At 38.8% G+C, this 20,535-nt stretch overlaps 1 protein-coding gene across 3 annotated transcripts; it reads left to right on the forward strand.

Annotated features, from left to right (window-relative positions):
• Positions 1 to 943: 943 nt before the first annotated feature.
• On the forward strand, positions 944 to 19,112 carry babo (TGF-beta receptor type-1 babo). 3 transcript variants are annotated; one of them, XM_034983388.2, is made up of 10 exons: positions 944 to 1,289; positions 2,338 to 2,449; positions 3,252 to 3,403; positions 8,264 to 8,497; positions 9,669 to 9,899; positions 10,869 to 11,036; positions 11,487 to 11,659; positions 12,976 to 13,209; positions 14,431 to 18,588; positions 18,753 to 19,112. In XM_034983388.2, exons 1-9 carry the CDS (start codon positions 1,193 to 1,195, stop codon positions 14,554 to 14,556), a joined length of 1,527 nt encoding a protein of 508 aa, XP_034839279.1. In that variant the 5' UTR covers positions 944 to 1,192; the 3' UTR covers positions 14,557 to 18,588; positions 18,753 to 19,112. The 3 variants fall into 3 exon arrangements, with proteins under 3 accessions (XP_034839279.1, XP_069365256.1, XP_069365257.1); XM_069509155.1 differs by lacking the exon at positions 3,252 to 3,403 and adding an exon at positions 3,630 to 3,748; XM_069509156.1 differs by lacking the exon at positions 3,252 to 3,403.
• Positions 19,113 to 20,535: the final 1,423 nt, after the last annotated feature.

Below are 20,535 nucleotides of genomic sequence, written 5' to 3' on the forward strand. Positions count from 1 at the left end.
GCCATCCTTCAGAATATACTTTCGGTAGTTCCGCGTCTTAACTACCTGATCTTGTATCGCACAGACAAAACCATCGGTTTGCCCAAAGAGGTCACCAAAGCGCAGCCACTGCACGGACGCGTGCAGCTTCTCCTTCCATACGGTCTCCCGGTCAGAGATGCTAAGTACCACCGGTTTCTGCCACTCGGTTTGGGCTAAGGATAGTGGAGTGAGTCCTTTATCACATTCTATGACCTCTCTACGCAATTTATAATTTAGAACTTAAGACCACGCGATTCCCTGCGAGAGAAATTTAAGGAAATAGATATCCTTACAGTACCTTTTGTAAGACAAAATATTCTTAGTTACAAGAAACAGAAATAAGCTTGCAGGTCCTGCCTTCCGCCTCAGGAAAGTCCAAAAGTCATTTGTGGGTATGGGTATTACCTGTTATAATAAAATCCCGCAAACTATTTTGGACTTACCTTTGCACAAGTTTAAAAAATCTATTAAAAATATGCTCCTGATAGAAGAATATTACACAATTGAAGATTATCTAAATGATAAAAGAGCGTGGATTTGACCTGCAGCTCGTTCCAGCAATGCACAAGACTGCAAATTCCATGCAAATACTATTTTATACATGGCATAATCTTGTACCTATATCAAATATTTGAAAAGAGCAACCGCCGAGTTGAAATTGAATTTGTTTGACAGATTTGCAATGTTACCCGCAAAGAATTTGGATGTACTACTAATGGGAGTAATAGTGTTCTGTGGTTTTTTTTTTGTTCTTCTGGCTTTACACAGATTAGCCAATGTCAGGTTGTTCTGTGGACTATAGTCTGAGACACTGAACTGACGTGTGGAGTGTGGACGTCATTCACTGTCAATCACAGAGTACTTTTTAACGTCATTCAATGTACTCTGTGGTGCTGGAGTAAATGTGTTCTGTGCTGTGGTGGACGTGATTGACATTCGAGAATCGAGACTCGCTCGAAATTATTTAGAGAGAATTTATTTTAATGAATTGCTTTGCAATTGTGTTTAATAATAGTGTCTAATTAGTGCTATAACAAACAATGAATTAACAGCAATAATAGTAATTTTTAAATAAAAATGTTATATGTTCATTTTAGAAGAAGTCAATGGCCCTACCTTTTGACTTGCGTGTGTCAATATTAAGTGTTTGGGCCTCTGGGAATAAATTGCAATGTTTTTCTTCAAGAATGAGGCTATGGATGCCTTTCGTTGGAGCAAATACTTGATAGTGATACTCAGTATTTACTGGAGGCTAGATTTCGCGCATGGTAAGTACTTTTACATGTATCGCAATAAGCGTGGACACTCCAGTTTTACAGTCCGTTCTCGATGAGCCAAGCTTTTATAACACATAGTAAGAGTGCTAGATAAAGATTAATCAATCTATCAAGCGCGAAATCTAAGTTTATTATTTCACAAATGTGACAAGTACTTGTTTATCATAACCTGAGATCAAAGATCATGAAATCGAAAACAAATTAAGTGCTTGGTAGGGGTTGTACGGGTCGCGTAGTGTTCCCTTGTACTCAAATGCTAGATAAATGGCAAGTCGATAACTTACATTAACTTACAATGAGTATACTATCTATTACATATTAATAAATAAAATTGAAGTGTCTGTCTGTAATTTTGAAATAACTACCTCAAATTAAGCTCAACACTGAAATCACTGAGATTTCTGAATCAATTTGAGTTTTTTTTTAATTGATAGAGAAACTGTCCCATAAAAAATTTGGTTCCAACTCGTCAATCCTGATGCTGTACGAGACCTGACCACAAAAATTGATGGGATTTAGAAACTGTCAGTAATAAATTGATATTGTAGATATAGTATTTATGGAGGGAAGCCCAGGGTCAAACTCTTGATCTTGTAACATTCTTAATATTAAGCACACAAATTGTTAATTGTTAATTGTTAAACTTATTGGAACCTAAGTGCTTACGCATCTGTTTTTCAAGCAAAGGTATAAGGCCATAATAATTTGCGTGGTAACCATCCTGCAAAGCAACTACATTGATAAAAAGATATATACATTCAGATAGCCAGGCAGCTCTTTCAACTCTGTCCTCTGAGGTTGTTTACTCAAGACTGGTTGAAAACTGCAGAGAAAACTAAACACCTGGGCCCAATACAACAGGGTGGTTTTACGCTGGGTACCAGGGCACGAATAGTTGGCAATGAAAATGCTGACATTCTGGCCAAATCAGGCGCAAAGGCACGACAGATTGGCCCAGAGCCTGTCTGCTCTCAATAAATGGGATATAATGCACACAAATGGGAAGAAAAATTATGTATATATATATATGTGTTTGTAGGTTTGAGGTGTTACTGCAACTTTGAGAGTTGTCCCAACTCAACATGTGAGACTGACGGGTACTGCTATGCGGCCTCCGCCCTTGAGAATGGACTCGAGAAGCATACGTACCAGTGAGTACCAGCCTTTATACCGATCTTATTAAGTTATGACTACCATCTTATTTTAACTGGGGGTTTCCAAAAAATTATCTACTGTACTTTTTGCAAACTTTTGTTCATTACAATAATAATTGTTTTAATGAAACGGGTATATAATATTGTCACTACATTATGCCAGTAATGAAAAGTATAGTTGATCATGTTTTGAGGTAAATATATTGTGTAGTCAAGCTGAATATCTAGGTGAATTAATTGGCAAAAAATATCAACACAAATCTCTATTCGCTTTGGTGGGTCCATGGTTCGAATTTTAACCAATTTTGTATTAAACCTGACCTGTGTAGTGAGGTGGTCTTAAGCTGTTTGCCAAACAAAACGTTATTACCACCCGAGTATCCATGGCAATGCCGCGAGCCCCACTCCTATTGCTGTAACAGCGATTTCTGCAATAGTGATGCCGACTCTCGGAAAAAGATTGCAAAAGTGCTCCACGCTTCCTCCATGGGTAAGATGTTCTGAGCACCTGTGGCCGTGTGATGCAGACTTGGCCATGCGAAACATGAGTTTGTTTGATGTACTCTTAGACTATAAGTTTTGTGTTGAGATGCCAATACTCTAACAACATGCTTCCGAGTTAGTGATTTGAACATGTACCTACTAAGCGCGAGGCGTAATCGGCCCGACCGCGACCCGACATATAATTAGTATGTTTGAATGATGTGCCGTAATTTTAACAAACACTATTTTCCGAGTGTGCATTGGTTTTGCTTTAACATACTAAACATAATGTATGGTGGTTCCACTTGCGGCGCAGTTGTATCGAGCTCAAATCACTGATACCCATCGAGCACCCCTTCAGTTGCTCCTCCACGAAAACTAGAAATGAGTCGGTGGCCATACAGTGTTGTAAGTCGCACGACATGTGCAACCGGGACCTGCATCTGAAGATACAGAGGAAGCCGCAAGGTAGGCGCCCGGAGCACCTCGCCTCCGCACCGCTCCGCTGCGCGAGAAGCTTGCCACTTGACGCACACCGCTCTGCATGCCTAGTGTATAACACTTTCTTTCTTTTTTGTTCTAAAATTACTAAATTTTCTTTTTTCTTTAGTTAATATGCCGGCATTGATCACGTACTGGTAGACATAGGAGTTATTCCGGACCTCGTTTAACTAATACTCCGTTTTTGGTGTAGCTGTTGGGACCGAGAAAACATTTTTCCTCCCGGGGACAAGCCCATATGGTGCCGCAAAGAGGAGTCGGTAGATATTTATTGCTGTGCCACGGACTACTGTAACCGAGACTACGCGCCAGGTACGGCCCGCAAGGAATGTGTCGTCGGGTTCTGTATGGGCAGCTTTGTATTGTGATGTCTCGAGCATACCTTACTTGAGCGAATGTTATCATCTTACCGAATACATCATTGCACTTAAGGATGACATTCGATATAAATCATCAACGATATTTATCGTGTATATGAAATGGTTCAAAACTGCATGGACTCATTTTAGTTATAATTCATAACAGAAAAAATCATTCTCGCGCGCTCGGTTCGAATATTTAAAACGATATTATTTGTATAGGATAATTTAACGCAGCAACTTATCCTTTAGTACTAGAATAGACGTTTTGATATTCTGTGGGAAATTATATTAATTAATATACTATAGCAGATAACTAATGCCCGGCCTGCATTCCTCTTTTATTTGATCGACTCGCGTGCACCTATTGTATATTGATTGAAATACGTTAGAAACCTTAACGCAAGTGCCACACAGTTGTACACAGTTTCAACTTACTTGAATGAACAACACGCGAACACATAGGTAAGGAAGCGCCAGGCAAGCATTAATTAATTACTTAGGGTACATTTTTCAATCGTACAATAACTTTTTATCCGAGAAATAAATTTGACGTTTTGCCAGATTCCCTACCGATTAAACTATCAAATAACATTTTTGAGTTTTAAAATAAATTGTAATATCAAAAATAACACGCATATCATACGCGCAATACGCATCTTTGCCTTGTTATTAGGATATCTGTGGTTATACAGATATACTATTATAACACGTTTTCTGGTGGGAGGCTTCGGCCGTGGCTAGTTACCAGCAAAGTTACCGGCAAAAAGGCCAAGCGTTTCAGCGTCCCAGTACAATGCCGTGTAGAAACCAAAGGGGCATGGGTTTACCAAAAACTGCCATACCCCCTCCAGGTTAGCCCGCTTCCATCTTAGACTGCATCATCACTTACCACCAGATGAGATTGCAATCAAGGGCTAACTTGTATCTGAATTTAAAAATATAAAAAACATCCTACAACTATTTACTTAAGTATAGGTAATAATTTAATCACATCCGTTGCACCTTTTTGAGATAAGCGTTTTCAAACAGACTCGCAGCGGGCCGACTTTATAGTATGTAGTAAAGTAATGAAGCTGTGACGAAGAATCGACAAGAGAAGTTGCGTAAGTGATCACAAGCCGGTGCCTTCTATTTTTGCATGACGTTATTACTACGTATCTACTAATCGCATGTTCTATTGACGTAGAGAGCGGACACTTTCTGTCAGAGGGGTTATCAGATAACGGGGTAAGAGCGAGGTACCTAACCTAATAAATAAGTTGGATCTTTAACCCCTATCGAAAGGTGCACATTTGATTGACCCGCATCGCATTTTCTCGATTGGATTCGATTGGATGCCAAAATATAAGCGATGTGCATACGTACCGAATACTGATACTTCAATTATGTGTAAGTATAACCCGTAAAATTTAACTCCTCATGCGCCGTTTTGACTTTTTCTGCCGTACTCAGAGTCGCTTAATCGTTACTTAAGTTTAGTTAAAACGAGACAGAGCTATATCTCTCACATAAATCTGTCTCGTTTCTGACTCAATCTTAAGTAACGATTAGCGACTCTGATTACGGCAATTTGTGTCAAATTTCAAGTCAAAAGTACGATTCTAGTCCTTATTTAATGGTGAACCGTACTTTTGACATGAGATTTGAAAGTTAAAATAGCGCGTGATGAGTCATTTTTACGGTCTATAAAGACATTTTAAATAATAGGGACAGAAACGTATTAATAATAACACGCAACGTGATCAAAAAACTCGACACAACGTTGCGTCGGGTTTTATTGGTGTGGTTCTTTGGGTTGGGTTGATCCCCCCCCCTCCCCCCCTTATTTAAAGTGCAAATATCTTAAGTTTAAAGAGATGTCAGTATTCGTTGGCTTGGTTTTAGTTTGTAGTTCAACTATAAGATGATTCGCTAGCACAGTTTTAGATTTAATGCTACTAATGTTTGGTTTGTACACGCTTTTTGTATGGCTTTGCATTTTTTGAGTAAACTTTCGAATGTTTGATTTGTAAGAGTTGGCTTTTTACATGTTACAACTTTTTAATTTGTTTCTAACGTAGAACTTAGTGTTAGTTTATAAGGAAGGTCTAAGGGCGGTTATTGAAGGGTTGATTAAATGTAATCTAAATAGTTTCTTTAGACTATGTAAGTTGCATTAAAAATCTGGCGAAATTCTGTGGACGAAAATATGCGCGCTTAGTTTTTTTCAGCGTCTACGTCATACGAACTGCTTGAATGTACAATGCCCTTCCGGCTTCCGTTTTCCCCGCTTAAGGATACAATATTGAGACCTTCAAAAGAAGAGTGAATAGGCACCTTCTAGGCAAGCGCGCCTCATCTTAGGCTGCATCATCTTTGGTATGATAGCTGTTAAAAAATGTGTATAGGGAGTCAAGTCATGTACATGTCATGAGTTTAGACCGAAAAGTGGCACCGATTCCGTTGTCTTTCTCTGAACTAAATTTAGAGTATCTGCATCCTTTTCTTTTTAACAATGCTAAAAAGGGACAGAACATGAACTTTACACTACATACACTTACATGAACATGAACTTATTTTAGCGATAAGGCCGCCTGTTGTACATGCTATCTTTGTTATATGTCTAGTGTTTTTGTTTTGGTGTACAATAAAGCATATTTTACATTTACTTTACTTTACATTTAAAGACTCTAAATTTTAGTGTACGCTACAAATTTAAACAGTAAACTCGCGACTGTGCGCTAAAATCACGGGTTTTACCATCTAAAAATTAAATTTAAAACTGTCAAACTGCGTCAGTCCTTTTCATATTACATTAGTAAGAAGAGGATGCGAATACTCTAAAATTAGGTTGTGCTCAGAATCAGTACCATTGGCTCGTGGACAACGTTGGGACGGACGGAAATGAGTGTCTTGAACGTAAACGTTTAATACGTAAATGACGCGTTCTAAATTCCTTATTTATTCCAACCTTGACGCGGTTACAAGTCGGGAAGTGGGAATGGGATGAAGGACAGATGGCGGTGGGCGTTTAAATCTTTACAATTTTCCCAAAAGATAACTTAATTACCGGTCAAGTGCGAGGCGGACTCGCACACATAAAGGGTTCCGTAGGTACAGGTCTTTAGTTTTTTGAGTTGCTATTTCTTTTTTTATACATCTTGAAAAATTCGATTTTTTAAACTTTGATAAAAACTTGGACTTGAATATTTGTTGATGTTGCGTGAGTACAAATTAAGATTACGACGTAAGTAAATAATTAAAATGTTAACTTTAGTTTTTAGACAACTATTTATAAACCAGCCGGTTTTGTTAAAATCTCTTTCACATCTAGACTACGCGTGCAAATCGTAGTGAGCCTAAAATTAAAAAAAAAACTTTTTTAATGAATGTGACCAAAATATAGTCCCCTATTCTCCAAAATGATTTAATTTTCCATGATGACAATAACCGTTTTTTCATGTGATTTGATATAGGTATCTTCTTCTTTTTTCTATATATAAAAATGAATCGCTAAATGTGTTACTGATCGTAAATCTCAAGAACAGCTGAACCGATTTCGCTAATTCTTTTTATATAATATTTCTTGAAGTACGAGGATGGTTCTTACGGAGAGAAATTTTTTAAAAAATTTAATCGACTGTTAGGCGGTACGAAGTTCGCCGGGACAGCTAGATAGATATTTAAGGTATATCATTGGGAACCGTGAGTTTTAGTAAACCAATACGCCGTTGGAGCTTACGCTATTTAAAATACGTTTCGCCAGTGGCGGATTCGTTTAAAGTGATCGTACATTACAGCACGCACCGCAAATAATGCGTTTTTCTGTGGAATAATATCTTATCCGCGGAATAAAATTAGTACAGCGCTCTCTCTGTTACGTATTCCCACACAAAAATAGAGAGAGCGCTATACTAACTTCATTCCGTGGATAGGGTATAGAAGTAGTGTGCTATTGACGTTGCTTACCTAATTCACAGTACTGAAAAAGTCGTTGTTGACAGCTCGTCCTATAATGAATTATCAGGCTCACATCCGCAGAGTCTAGAGTCGCTAATCGTTACTTAAGATTGAGTTAAAATAAGACAGATTTCTGTGAGAGATATATATATCAGTCTCGTTTTAACTAAACTTAAGTAACAATTAAGCGACTCTGAGTACGGTAGTTAGAGCTTTTGCATACTGAAAGATTTTCGCAAGCAGTTTGGAGCGCGTCAGACAAATAGAGCAAAATGCGGATACGATACTGCATCCTGCTGGCCGATTGTGTAAGAAAAACGTATCCATCGTAATCGTAATCGACAGCAAATTCTGCCCCTTCATTGGTTGAATTCGCTGTTGAGATTTTTCACAGCAGCACCAGAAAGCAGAAGAAGCGGCAGAATTTGATACTTATTACGATTATATCTTGCTTGTAATGATTATGAACTGCGTGTGAAAACCAAAGGTTGTGACCAATGTAATGATACTCGGTGATGTTGTAAAGAGTCAAACACATCGGCGACAGTATGGCAAGTGCTGCCATGGATCATGGGGCTTATGGTGCTGGGAGTTTGCGCCGCCATCAGCCTGTGGTGGGCGCGGAGGTCGCCCAAGGTGCTGAAGCGAGAGTCGCGGTCTCTCTTCGCGCCAGAGGACTCTTGCTGCGAAACTCGCCACTCTCTGATGACTGCCACCATTCGGGACATGATCGAACTCACAACCTCTGGCTCCGGATCTGGTAAGTGTTTCCGTGTACCCACGTATAAATAGTCAAAGTCAAATGATTTATTCAAAAGTCAAATGATTTATTCAAAATAGGTAATAAATTACTCTTTTTGATAGTCAGATGTTGGATTCGTAAGATATAGTGGTGATAATTATTACGCTCACTTAAAACTAAAACTACGAGGGTTCCAAACGCGCCCAGGTCTGAGAAGAGCCCACAACAAACTCAGACGGGTATTCTTTTTATTATCACCACTTTACAAAATTAAAACTTATTAGAACTTATCACATAGCCGTTAAGCAGCTCAATTTAAATACGGATACGGTATACGTATCAATTTCAGTCCATCCTGATCTTTTTTTACGCAGTTGTCATACTGAAGAGATCCGTATTCAGTAGTGGCCCGGCGATGAGTTGATGATGATGATGTTATGTTAAGTACTTGAGGACTTTTTCCAAGTTATGCAAATTTCTTAGTGTAATAATCATGGCGTATTAAAGTATGTTTGATTCAGGCTCTTAATTCCAAATCTCTAAAATTCCAAGCATCATACTTGACTAAATGACCGAACTTAGGTTCTATCTTATTCTGAAATACGTTAGGATTAGGAAAATCCATACTTTCATACTAATATTATAAATGCGAAAGTGTCTGTCTGTCTGTGTGTCTGCTAGCTTTTCACGGCTCAACCGTTCAACCGATTTTAACGAAATTTGGTACAAAAGATAGTTTGCATCCCGGGGAAGGAGATAGGCTACTTTTTATCCCGGAAAATTGAAGAGTTCCCAAAGGATTTTCAAAAACCTAAATCCACGCGGATGGTGTCGCGGGTATCATCTAGTACTATATACATAATTGTTGCCGAATATAAATAATATCAGAAAAAAAAATTCTGTACCCTAAGATTATCTTTAAGAAGGCTAAATTAAACCTTTATTCCATCGTAAGAGTTGCTTTATATTTAAAAATCTTTGTCAGAGTGAGCCTCGAAGAGCAAAATATCTTGTATAAGTCCCGCAAATTGCTATTGCGCTGGAACCATGTCTCATTAACATCGTAATAACGTCATTTGACGTATATTTAAGTAAAAATATACAATCAGCTCGAAACTTCAATCTAGTGCTGACGTCACTAAAATGGCGGCCACGCGTATTAGCAATTTTGCTAAAATAACTATTTCAGGGTTGCCACTCTTGGTTCAGCGGTCGATAGCTCGTCAAATTCAACTCGTGGATATAATCGGCAAGGGGAGATTCGGCGAGGTCTGGCGCGGGCGATGGCGGGGTGAGAACGTAGCTGTGAAGATCTTCTCATCGCGAGAGGAATGCTCCTGGTTCCGTGAAGCTGAGATCTATCAGACGGTGATGCTGCGCCATGAAAACATATTGGGGTTCATCGCTGCCGATAATAAAGGTAAGTTGCTCCATCGGAACTTGTCATTGCTGGGGTTGAATTTTGTAAAACAGTTTCTCACGTGGATTTGACAAACAAACCCACTTTCGCATTTATAATAATAATTATAGGTAGTGATTATAAAACAGCACTACTAACTCCATTATAGATTGCCATTAATTACACTAAGCAGTGTGTAAAAACCACAGAAATCCCAATTATAAGGCACTAGCTTATGCTCGCGACTTGGACCGACCGCGTGGACTACACAAATTTCAAACCCCTATTTGACCCCCTTAGGGGTTGAATTTTCAAAAATCCTTAGCGGATGCCTGCGTTATAATAACTATCTGCCCTAAATTTCAGCCCGATCCGTCCAGTAGTTTGAGCTCTGCGTTGCTAGATCAATCAATCAGTCAGTCAGTCACCTGTTCCTTTTATATATTTAGATTTATTTGTCCAAGGGCTTTGAAGATTTTGGTCTACCTGTCAGCCGTTTTTCCCCAAAATATTAGCTATCAAAGTTGTACTGGTGGTGTCATCAGTACAACAGTCTAGCCACCAGTACAATTTCGATAGCTTATATCTCGCAAACGTGACACTTTGGAAGAAATCGTAAATAAAATACTTGTTTGTATTAATGCCAGGTTTTATGCGTGGTCCCTCCATTAAAAAAAAAGAAAATGGCGGGCATGTAGGCAGGCCAGGGTCCATACCAAAATATTCAAACCCCTTTCAACTCAACCGTACAATTGGAAGTAGCAGAAAATCCAGTTACAAATCTTGAAAAAATAACAACATAATATGAACAGTTCTCTCGCTTGAAATGCATGGAAAGCCGTATTTTAAGACTAAGTATTTGTGACCTTTTTCTGTATGTTGCTGTATTTTGTACTGTGTTTGCGCTGTGGTCCCAAGTAAAAGAATATTTATTTATTCAACACGGCAAAAAGTAATAAAAAGCTTTTAAAAACTATATACTTTCCTTAGATAATGGCACATGGACCCAGTTGTGGCTCATCACGGATTATCATGAGAATGGCTCGTTGTTTGACTTCCTCGGCGCACGAACTATTGACGCAAATACGCTGGTCAAGATGGCGCTCTCTATCGCCACGGGGCTGGCACATCTGCACATGGACATTGTTGGCACAAAAGGCAAGTTTATCCTCCTTCATGATCTACCCATCGCCGGCTCGCTACTGAACGATGACGCGCAGAAACTAACTTAATGTCATCTAGTAGCAACACTTTGCAATTATCGAAACTACTTTCTAAGGCCCATATTACAATGCAGTTCTTTGAACGAGAAATGACATTATTTGCTTTTTACTATATTTTTATAATTTTTGATATGTATTTATAAATTATTTAGTTATTTCCTTGAAGTGTAGGTAAAAACACTATCATAAAAATTATAAAAATACCTGATCTGACTGTTGAAGAATGGTATTAAATCGACAGGTCGAGATGGGAATCGGGAAGAGAACGCCCCGCACACCCATCGCGCTATCCCGGTGCGGACGAGCGCGGGTGACGTCATACTCGGATTGCCATCTCGACCTGTTGCGTACTATAATTGTATTAAACCAATTCGTAACGTTTTAGGCAAGCCAGCTATAGCCCATCGTGACCTGAAGTCGAAGAACATCCTCGTGAAGAGCAACTTGACTTGCGTCATAGGTGACCTCGGACTGGCGGTGCGGCATAATGTATCCAGTGATAGTGTTGATGTACCCTCGACCAATCGTGTGGGCACTAAACGCTACATGGCACCTGAGGTAAGTGTACTCCACTTGCGTATATTGCTGGAATGAATTACATACTGAGCCTCAATAGCTCAACAGGTAAAGGAGTGGACTGAAAACCGAAATGTCGACGGTTCAAACCCCGCCCGTTGCACTATTGTCGTACCTACTCCTAGCACAAGCCTGACGCTTAGTTGGAGAGGAAAGGGGAATATTAGTCATTTAACATGGCTAATATCTTTTTTAAAAAACGGAAGTAAATCTATGCTTTATCTGAGTATACTGCATAAGCACAGGGAAACTTTAGAAACACAGAGAAAGTTTAGAGCCTCAATAGCTCAACAGGTAAAGGAGTGGACTGAAAACCGAAAGGTTGAACGGTTCAATCCCCGCCCGTTGCACTATTGTCGTACCTACTCCTAGCACAAGCTTGACGCTTAGTTGGAGAGGAAAGGGGAATATTAGTCATTTAACATGGCTAATATAATTTTTTAAAAAACTAAATACAGTGATACAACTCCTTTGATGTTTGAGGACGACCCGATTCATGCCCGAACGACAGAACAATAATTGATATTTGTTGTTGTTATAGTTGTTGTCGGTATTATCCTTCCCCCGTTTCGCCCTTAAAGAATGCTCTGTCTAGACTCTAGAGTCTGCACTGATCGGCATTATGAAATATGTTTAGGCTGTGGTTTTTTAACCAAAAACACCCTGATATTTGCATTTCAGGGTCCTTGAGTGTCGTAAATGAGGTGCGCAATGTTGACGATCTGGACATTTTAGCTGAGCGTGTTCTACCAGCATCAGCATCAGAGTTATAGAGACCTATAACACGTAAAATTTTACTCCTCACGCACCATTTTAACTTTTTGTCTCAAATTTCATGTCAAAAGTACGATTGTAGTCCTTATTTTAAAGGTCGGTACTTTTGACATGACAGTTCACCCAGAGAGTTAAATTGGCGCGTCAGGAATCTTTTTTTACGGGCTACATCTAAAATAGTAATCAAATGCCAAACCCCCTAAAAAGATTGAGATTTAAATGTTCGGAATTGACCCCTCTAATTATAAAATTTTAAACGTTTAAAGAAAAGAAAAAACGTTTATTTATTTAAGCTTGTGCCACACATCACCAGAAGCCTAAATATACTTCATGCCATACTGGGTTTGGTTATCCCGGTGCCTCTAATACTTGAGTATTAAAGCCAATAAGTCTCAAGCAGAAGAAGCGCCGAAATAAACTGAGTCATGTGTGGCACAACCCGAAAAAAAATCGAAAAAGGCGGTCTTATTGCTTAATAGCTATGCACTTATGTTTGTAGATATAAATGTTGTTATTGTCCGCAGGTGCTAGACGAGAGCATGGACTCGCGTCAGTTCGATCCGTACAAGCGTTCTGATGTTTACTCGCTCGGGTTGGTTCTGTGGGAGATCGCGCGTCGCTGCGGCGCCATGCCAGACGAGTATCAGCCTCCATACTATGAGTGTGTTCCCCCCGATCCAGCTCTGGAGGATATGCGGCGCGTGGTTTGCATTGAGCGGCGAAGACCTGTACTGCCCAACCGCTGGCATTCGGACCCGGTAAAACTCCTAAGACTATGTATATTTGCTCGGGTTAGTTCCGTGAGAGGTTGTGCGTCGTTGCGATGCTATGCCAGACGAGTATAACTCTCCATACTACGAGTGGACGGTATGCCAGACAAATGCCAGCTTCCATACCACAAGGGGGCGCTATGCCAGATAGGTACCAGTGCGTTCCCCAGATTCAGCGCACACGCATGCAGCGCGTTGCATGCGTGGAGCGGCGAATACCCGTACCGACCTCAGACAGTCCCCGATCTCTGCGTCGTATTCCAGTTCCGCTGGACCTCTGTCCAGCTGTGGATCTATCGGTTGATGACGACGATGAGGAGTTTTCTTGGGATAGTAATGAAGTAAGCCGCCCAGATCTTTCCACATACGTTTCGTTAATTATTTATTTTGGCCCTTAGGTTTTTTAAAAATTATATCAGAATAGCTGATGCCAGCGACTACGTCCACGTGAAATCAGGTTTTTAAAAATCCCGTGGGTACTCTTTGATTTTCCGTGATAAAAAGTAGCCTATGTCACTTTCCAGGTCTTTATCTATACCCATGAAAAAATCACGTCAATCCGTTGCACCGTTGCGACGTGATCGAACGACAAACCAGCAAACAAACACACTTTCCCATTTATAATAAGGGTACTGATGTTACAGTGCGACGAGGCTATCTTGGCGCGTAGCGAAAATCGGAACTAAAGTTGCCGTCAAGTGCCCCCTTTGTTCCTGGTTTGAATATTCTATGTCATTCAAGTGCCAATAGAGCCTTGTCGCACTGTAATGATAACATGTGGGATGTACGGCTCCGAGAAATTTGAGATCGTGGGTAGTAGTGGGCCGGCGATGGATTTGGATTTAATTACTTATTCCGATACAAGTTAGTCCTTGACTGCAATCTCACGTGGTGGTAAGTGATGATGCAGTCTAAGATGGAAGGGGCAAACCTGGCAGGAGTATGGCAGTTTTTATTAAACCCATACACCTTTGGTTTATACACGGCATCGCACCGGAATGCTAAATCACTTGGCGGCACGGCTTTGTCAGTAGGGTGCAACTAGCCACGCCCGAAGCCTCCCACCAGACCAGAGCAGAAATTTAGAAATGATAAAATTCCAAACCCCTGCCGAGATTCGGACCCGGGATCTCCCACTAATAAGACCACAGCGCTTACCACTGCGCCATGGAAGTCGTCAAAAAGATGATGACCACCATCATTTTTCAGGTGCTGTCAGCGATATCGAAGGTGATGAAAGAATGCTGGTACCAAAACCCCGCAGCTCGCTTGACGGCTCTTCGAATCAAGAAGACCCTCGCGAACATAGCTACAGTAGACCATTTCAAGCTGTAAGACACCGCTTACCGTACTAGTGATATTATGACGCCGATGAACCGAACTTTAGGAGGAGGCTCCGTGTTGTACGCGACAGGTCGAGATAGCACACCCGCACCGTGCGGGCCGCACGTCACCCGGGCTATCCCGCACAAGGTTCCCCGCAGATTGCCATCGACCTGCCGCGTACTATAGTTCGATTCTCATCTGAGTATTAACCAATCAAACTCAACGAAATTTCGTAGACTCGTTCTAGAAACTAATATCTGTGTCTGTGGTATGTCATACTTATGTAAAATGTGGCTCTTATGTTACAACGGCGTCGATTCTCTTGTTTATCTCTAAACTAAATTTAGAGTATCTACATCTGTTTCTTTTTACTTTGCTAAAAAAGGACGGAACATGAATTTTAAATTTAAAGACACTTAATTTTAGTGTACGCTACAAATTTAAACAATAGGCTCAAGACAGGCAGCTAAAGTCACGAGGTTTGAAAGTTCTATATTAAATTTAAGACTTTTCAAACTGTATCCGTCCTTTTCATATTACATTGGTAGGAAGGGGATGCCAATACTCTAAAATTAAGACAACTTAATTTTAGAGTATTGGCATCTCCTTTCTACCAATGTAATATGAAAAGGACGGATACAGCTTAACCACAAGGTGAGAATCAGTACAAGTATAAAAGTGTGTATACAGGATCACACAAATTTTTGAGTCTGTGTACCTTTCGAACTATCTACATCTTTGAAGAAATCTGACAAACGACAAACACAGATATCGGTTTCTAAAGTTTCTTTCAGAGCATAATTTTGTGGTACATAAGAGCGTCACTGGAGTTGGCGTCGATCTGTCAATTTGTATACGGACATGGTGATTTGACAGTACAAATTTGACAGATTGCTGTAAATAGATGCTATTCGAAGTATGCGAGATGTCCGTGAACACACAGGCAGACATACAACCACACGTTGTTAGAATTTTGATTGGTGTTGAGAGATTTTACAGACTGTTACTCGTTATGGCTTTGGTGATGTAGCAAGTAAGGCAAATATTACATTTACTTACACCTAACAATGACAGCCACTCATCGCTGTGTCTACCTCTAGCTATTTTTTTTTATTTTTTATAAAGAATATTAGCCATGTTAAACGACTAATATTCCCTTTTCCTCTCCAACTAAGCGTCAAGCTTGTGCTAAGAGTAGGTACGACAATAGTGCAACGGGCGGGGTTTGAACCGTCGACCTTTTTAGGTTTTCAGTCCACTCCTGTACCCGTTGAGCTATTGAGGCTCTTAATATTCAGGCTCTAATTTTGTATCTTTTTTTTAATTTAAAAGATTGTATTAATGACTAGCTTATGCTTCGCGACTTCGTCCGCGTGGACTATACAAATTTCAAACCCCTATTTCACCCCAGTAGGGGTTGAATTTTCAAAAATCCTTTCTTAGCGGATGCCTACGTCATAATAGAATAATACGCGTAATAGGTTTGTACGAGAAGCATAGCAGGGGGAGCTATAGTGGCTACTACTATAGTATAAGTATGTTTGACGACCTCCCTGGCGCAGTGGTAAGCGCTGTGGTCTTAATAGTGGGAGGTCCCGGGTTCGATTCCTGGCAGGGGTTTGGAATTTTATAATTTCTAAATTTCTGGTCTGGTCTGGTGGGAGGCTTCGGCCGTGGCTGGTTACCACCCTACCGGCAAAGCCGTGCCGCCAAGCGATTTAGCGTTCCGGTACGATGCCGTGTAGAAACCAAAGGGGTATGGGTTTAATAAAAACTGCCATACCCCTTCCAGGTTAGCCCGCTATCATCTTAGACTGCATCATCACTTACCACCAGGTGAGATTGCAGTCAAGGGCTAACTTGTATCTGAATAAAATAAAATAAATAAAAAAATACTACTAGACTCGATATCTTCAAATGCCACGCTTTTGTCGCGGCAGCCCATGCATATCTATAGTCGTTTCGTAGCCTACATTTGACAAGTGAAGCTTTGAGGTTTTGTTACAAGCTTCACAACTGCCGTCAAAACGGTGACCATAGTAAGTATGTTTCACAGATATGTCCAGATTTGCAACTAGCGTGGCCCCCTCAGTCCTTCTCGCTCAAGCAGATTTTCTTACTTGTGAAATGTCATTCCTTCTACACTTCACGTTGTTTGTCAAATACTCACGTACAAATACATTTTGACAAACAAAAAAAAGTGGCCACGGTGATAAGGACAAAACATAATCATTTTGTCACGTTCTAACAAGAGCTTAAATGCATTTAGCTATCTCGCTCTAACAGTAAGTGTCACAATAGGGCTACTTCTAACAGTCCTTATTCTGAGGTATGTTTGTTTTTGACACAGATATACCAAATGTAATTAGCTAACTCGCTCTAACAGTAAGAGTCACAAAAGGGCTACTTCTAAAGGTATTCATGCTGAGGTTTTTGACTTGATACTAGTTTACAAATATCGCGTGAAAGGCACAGCGAAGTTTGGTTAGTTTATATGATTAATATAAAAAGAAAAACTAAAATTGCACAAGATCTGTGTTGTTGAACAAATTTCGGCTGTTACAAAACCAGAAACAAAATGTGTTATATTATAAGTAAAAATGTACGTAATTATAATAATATAGTTGGAGTTAGTTTGAAACAAAAATTAACCTTGAGACTTGAATCTACATAAATAATGAGGAAGTTTAAGGGACAAGCTTCAATAAAATTTTCATAGATGTCTCTTGAATACTCACTTGAATATGTCACATAGGTCGCCACGAAACAGGAAAAATAATATCTATGCCACAGATCTATGCCTTTTAGAATTTATGGCATGTCAATCAATGACATATTTACGTACCTAAGGACGGTTACGCACTAAATTCTAAAAAGCATAGATCTGTGGCATAGATAGTATTTTTATTCTTTCGTGGAAATATTCAAGAGACATCTATGAAAATTTTATTGAAGCTTGTCCCTTAAACTTCCTCATTGGAGTTAAAAATCTAACCGAGTATAAAACATATAAAAGTTGTTCATGTCGTTCTTTATCTGTTAAGAGGTTGTAAATCGTCTGTCTGTCTGTGTGTTACGGAGAGGTCCCCGAACCTACCTCTTAGATTATATTCGACTAATATCAGAAGGAGCATTTATTATAATAATGTTACATGGACTTGAAAGTTGTAGTGATATTTTTTCGTTACCAAGTACATAGTTTTAAACAAAAAAAAATTAAGGTTCGTTTCATTAAAATTAATTATTTTTATTGCGCATAAATAATTTATAAATTTTATACGTAGGTGCGTAACTTATACATAGGTGTACTATAACTTAGGAAGTGATTAATATTATTTAAAATTAAATAATATTTAAATACGATTCATAATATTATTAAGACTTGTAGTTTTTCTTCAAATTGTGAATTTTCTATTTTAATATGTGATTATATTTCTGCTTTTTAAATGTTCGTTGTATTTTTTATTCTCGATTACTCTGTGATGTGAAAAAATCGCAGTTTTTTTTAATTTATTACAATGTAAGTTGATGTAAGATGTTTAATCGCTCACTTTGATTTTTATTTGAGTACTAAGCAATTAAAATCAATAAAATTTTGTAGAAGTTCTTTACAAATCTAAATATAATATAAAAGGAAAAGGTGACTGACTGACTGACTGATCTATGAACGCACAGCTCAAACTACTGGACGAGTCGGGCTGAAATAGGGAATGCGCATAGCTATTATGACGTAAGCATCCGCTAAGAAAGGATTTTTGAAAATTCAACCCCTAAGGGTTTGACTACCAACTCTAAATAGGGGTTTGATATTTGTGTAGTCCACGCGGACGAAGTCGCGAGCATAAACTAGTTATAAATATAGAAGAATCCGGCTGTACTCACATGTTCTACATTTATAAAATATAATGGAACTCACGATAGTTTAAAATGCTCTACAAAATTATTGTTTGTGAGATTTTCAAATCTTTGAGCTGCTGCTACTTTGAAACTACATATTTATACTAAAATCTAAAAATCACAGACAATGGGCCCGATTCTCTTGTACACAATCTCTTAACTAAACTAAATTAACAGGTCTAAATCTAGTGCTATCCTTTTCCTCAAGCAACATTATGAAAGGGATAGCAATAGATTTAGACGTGCCATTTTAGTTTAGTTTAGAGATTGTGTACAACGGAATCAGCCACAATGGCACCGATTCTAAGCACAACCTAATTTTAGCGTATTCGCACCCTCTTCTTACTATTGTAATATGAAAAGGACAGAAGCAGTTTGACATTTCTAAATTTAATTTTTAGATGGTAAAACCCGTGATTTTAGCACGCACTCGCGAACCTACTGTTTAAATTTGTATTGTGCACTAAAATTTAGAGTCTTTAAATGTGAAAGTCATGTTCCGTTCCTTTTTTAGCATTAGTAAAAAGAAAAGGATGCAGATACTCTAAATTTAGTTTAGAGAGAGACTAGAGAATCGGGGCCATTACTCAAATTTCAAATCCCTATTTTACCCCCTTAGAGGTTGAATTTTCAAAAACCCTTTCTTAGCGGACGTCTACGTCATAATAGCTATCTTCATTCGAAATTTCAGTCCGATCCGTCCAGTGGTTTGAGCTGTGCGTTGATAGATCAGTCAGGAAGTCAGATTTTCCTTTTATAAGTATAGATTGTAACTAAAAACCACAATATATAGATTCAAGCAATATTATGATCATGATTAAGTAATGTTATATTTCAAATTGTTGTACCATGGCCCTGTGGTATGCTGCATTGGTGCCGATTCTGTTGTCCATTCTCTAAACTTCACAGTCTTGATCACCCCCGCAAGGTTCGATGTTTTACAGGATATATTTTGGAGAGTGTGCTCAGGAGCTGTTCGATCTTGTCCCCCCATCACCTTTCCACCACCGTACTCCCAGACACCGGGCCAGTTTCCACTGCTATGTCGTCAACATTCTATCTTCGCGTACGAAACGCTTTGCGTCATCATTTCTTATACGGTCTAGGGTCTAGAATACTCTTTAGATCAGTGTTTCCTGCCAAATATTATCCGAGTATCTTTAAAACAAGAGTGAATAGACAAATGCGTCCCATCTTAGACCACATCATCACTTCCCATCAGGTGTGAATAAATAAAACTAATCTTAGAGTATCTGCATCTTTTTTCTTTTTAATATTGCTAAAAAAGGACAGAAATTGAATTTGACATTTAAAGATTCCAAATTCTAGTGCACACTACAAAAAACAATAGGCTCGAGACTGGTAACTAAAGTCACGAAGTTTGACAGCTCTTAGATTAAATTTAAAACTGTCAAACTGTGGTCTTTTTCATATTATATTAGTAAGAAGAGGATGTGGAATACTCTAAAATTTAGGTGTGCTCAGAATCAGTACCATTGTCGTACTATGTTGCTCTGGAATAAATTAAGCTTAATACTTAATATAAAAAACGTTATCCTTAACAATAAATAAATTTGAAATTGTTAATAATATAATTATTATTATGTCAATAAGATCACTAATTAAGAACTTTAATTTTAGAATTTTACTCTACGTCTGGTTACTCCTTTACATAGAATACTTATAATGAATTTATCGACTTAGATCATATAGATATAGGTATTATTTTTCATCTTTAGTGGTGATAGTATTCAGCGCCATCTATGAAAATCTTATCGAACGTTGCCTGGAAACTTCCTCATTATGAGGTATTCTGTGTAGAGGGTTGCCACAAAAATATGTATAACGCGTAAAATTGAACTCCTCACGCGCCATTTTAACTTTTTGTGCCAAATTTCATGTCAAAAGTACGATTTTAGTCCTTATTTTAAAGGTGACCCCGCTCTTTTGACATGACAGTTGACGCATTAAGTTAAAATGGCGCGTGAGGATTCATTTCTTACGGACTTAAGATACGAATAGAGTTAAAAGTAAAGTGTATAAAATGTTAAGAGTATAATATGAAGAGAGTGAAATTTAAAAAAAATTATT

This window comes from Maniola hyperantus, chromosome Z (assembly GCF_902806685.2).
Source record: "Maniola hyperantus chromosome Z, iAphHyp1.2, whole genome shotgun sequence".
Lineage (NCBI taxonomy): Eukaryota > Metazoa > Arthropoda > Insecta > Lepidoptera > Nymphalidae > Maniola > Maniola hyperantus.